This window comes from Vitis vinifera, chromosome 11, assembly GCF_030704535.1.
Source record: "Vitis vinifera cultivar Pinot Noir 40024 chromosome 11, ASM3070453v1".
In the NCBI taxonomy this organism is placed as follows: domain Eukaryota; kingdom Viridiplantae; phylum Streptophyta; class Magnoliopsida; order Vitales; family Vitaceae; genus Vitis; species Vitis vinifera.
Window position 1 is genome coordinate 11,272,948 of NC_081815.1, and position 1,651 is coordinate 11,274,598.

The 1,651-nt window shown below is 43.7% G+C and overlaps 1 protein-coding gene across 1 annotated transcript; it reads right to left on the bottom strand.

The window, feature by feature from the left end:
• Positions 1-246: 246 nt before the first annotated feature.
• Positions 247-1,428, bottom strand: LOC104880757 (uncharacterized). Its single transcript, XM_010658430.2, has 2 exons — positions 1,382-1,428; positions 247-1,207 (listed from the first exon to the last, which is right to left on the bottom strand). The coding sequence occupies exons 1-2, from the start codon at positions 1,426-1,428 to the stop codon at positions 247-249; spliced, it is 1,008 nt and encodes a 335-aa protein (XP_010656732.2).
• Between the last annotated feature and the right edge of the window lie 223 nt (positions 1,429-1,651).

The window sequence follows — 1,651 nt, forward strand, 5'->3', positions numbered from 1 at the left end:
TGTCAATCTAGCATAGAAAGCAGCTTCCACCCACTTGGTGAAATAATCAATGACAACTAAGATGTACTCATGACCATTGGAGGACTTGGGCGAGATCTTCCCAATAATATCAATACCCCATATTGAAAATTGCCAAGGGAATGTGAGTGCATGCAACTCCGAAGGTGACACGTGAATGAGATCACCGTGCATCTGACACTTCGGACATCTTTGTACAAACTGGCAACAATCTGTCTCCATGGTCAATCAATAGTAGCTAGTCCTCATAATCTTGCGGGCTAGCATGTGTCCTCCCATGTGTGGGCCACAGACTCCTGCATGGACCTCTCTCATCACTCTATCTGCAGAGGCGTGGTCTAGACATAATAATAATAGGCCATTGGGCGATCTCCTATAAAGTGCATCCCCGCAAATGACAAATCTGGTGGCTAACTGCCTCAACGTTCTCCTATCCTTGGCTGTAAAAGCCTCAAGATGTGTGCCACATGCTAGAAACTGATAAATGTCATGATACCAGGGTAGCTCATCCTGATCCTCAATATCTCCAATCAGACAACAATAAGCTGGTACAGACCTAGTCTCAATCAGCAATGGTAGCACAGTCACACCTGTAGGGATCTCAATCATAGAAGCCAAGGTGGCTAAAGCGCCAGCAAACTGATTCTCTACTCTATGTAGGTGTATATATCTCAACTCATCAAACCTATCAACCAATAAATCCAGATATGCATGATAAGGCTTCAGCTTCTCATCTCGAGTCCTCCAAATACCTTGAATCTGCTGAATAACCAAGTTGGAATCCCCATGGATCTCCAACTGTCTAACTCCAAGATCTAGTGTAGTCTCTAGACCTATAATGCATGCCTCATACTCAACAATATTATTCATCAGCCGGTGATGATCAGAAAAAGTCAACCGAACTGATCTGGGAATATGATCGCCCTGTGGTGATATCAATAGGATACCAATGCCAAACCTCGACTGATTGGCGACACCATCAAAGTACAACTGCCATCCTACAATACTAGTCATTGAAACAAACTGCTCATCTAGGAAATCGTCCTCGATTGGTTTGTCATCGAATACCGACAAAGAAGCCAAATGATCTGCAACAATACTTCCTTTCACTGATTTCTGCGTGACATATCGAATATCAAACTCTGTAAGCAGCACCAACCATCTCATGAGCCAGCCAGTCAGAACAAGCCTGTCAAATAAATATCTCAATGGATCCAATCATGAGACCAATAATATGGAATACTCTGTCACATAGTGTCTCAGTCTCTTGGTGGCCCAAACCAATGCCAAATAGAGGCGCTCAATCATAATATATCTGCACTCATATTCTAGCATCCTCTAACTCAAATAATAAATGGCTCACTCCTTCCTTGAATCATCGAGCTGAGCTAACATGCAACCCAAAGCCATGTCCGAAACCGACAAGTATAGGAGCAAAGGTCGCCCAGGTGTAGAGGGCACTAGAACTGGAGGAGAAAGGAGATACTCCTTAACCTTCTCGAAGGCGCTCTAACAACCATCATCCCAAACAGTAGGTTAGTTCTTCCTCAAAAGACGAAAGATAGGCTCGCAAATGTCTGTCAGTCTAGCAATGAAACGACTGATGTACTGTAATCTGCCTAGAAAGCCTCTA

Bases quoted from the DNA above. Each gene is read 5' to 3' on its own strand.
- LOC104880757 (XM_010658430.2), bottom strand. From the start codon at position 1,428: ATGGCTTTGGGTTGCATGTTAGCTCAGCTCGATGATTCAAGGAAGGA. The intron at 1,208-1,381 runs GTGAGCCATTTA...TTTATTTGACAG, and splicing joins CTCGATGATTCAAGGAAGGA to GCTTGTTCTGACTGGCTGGC.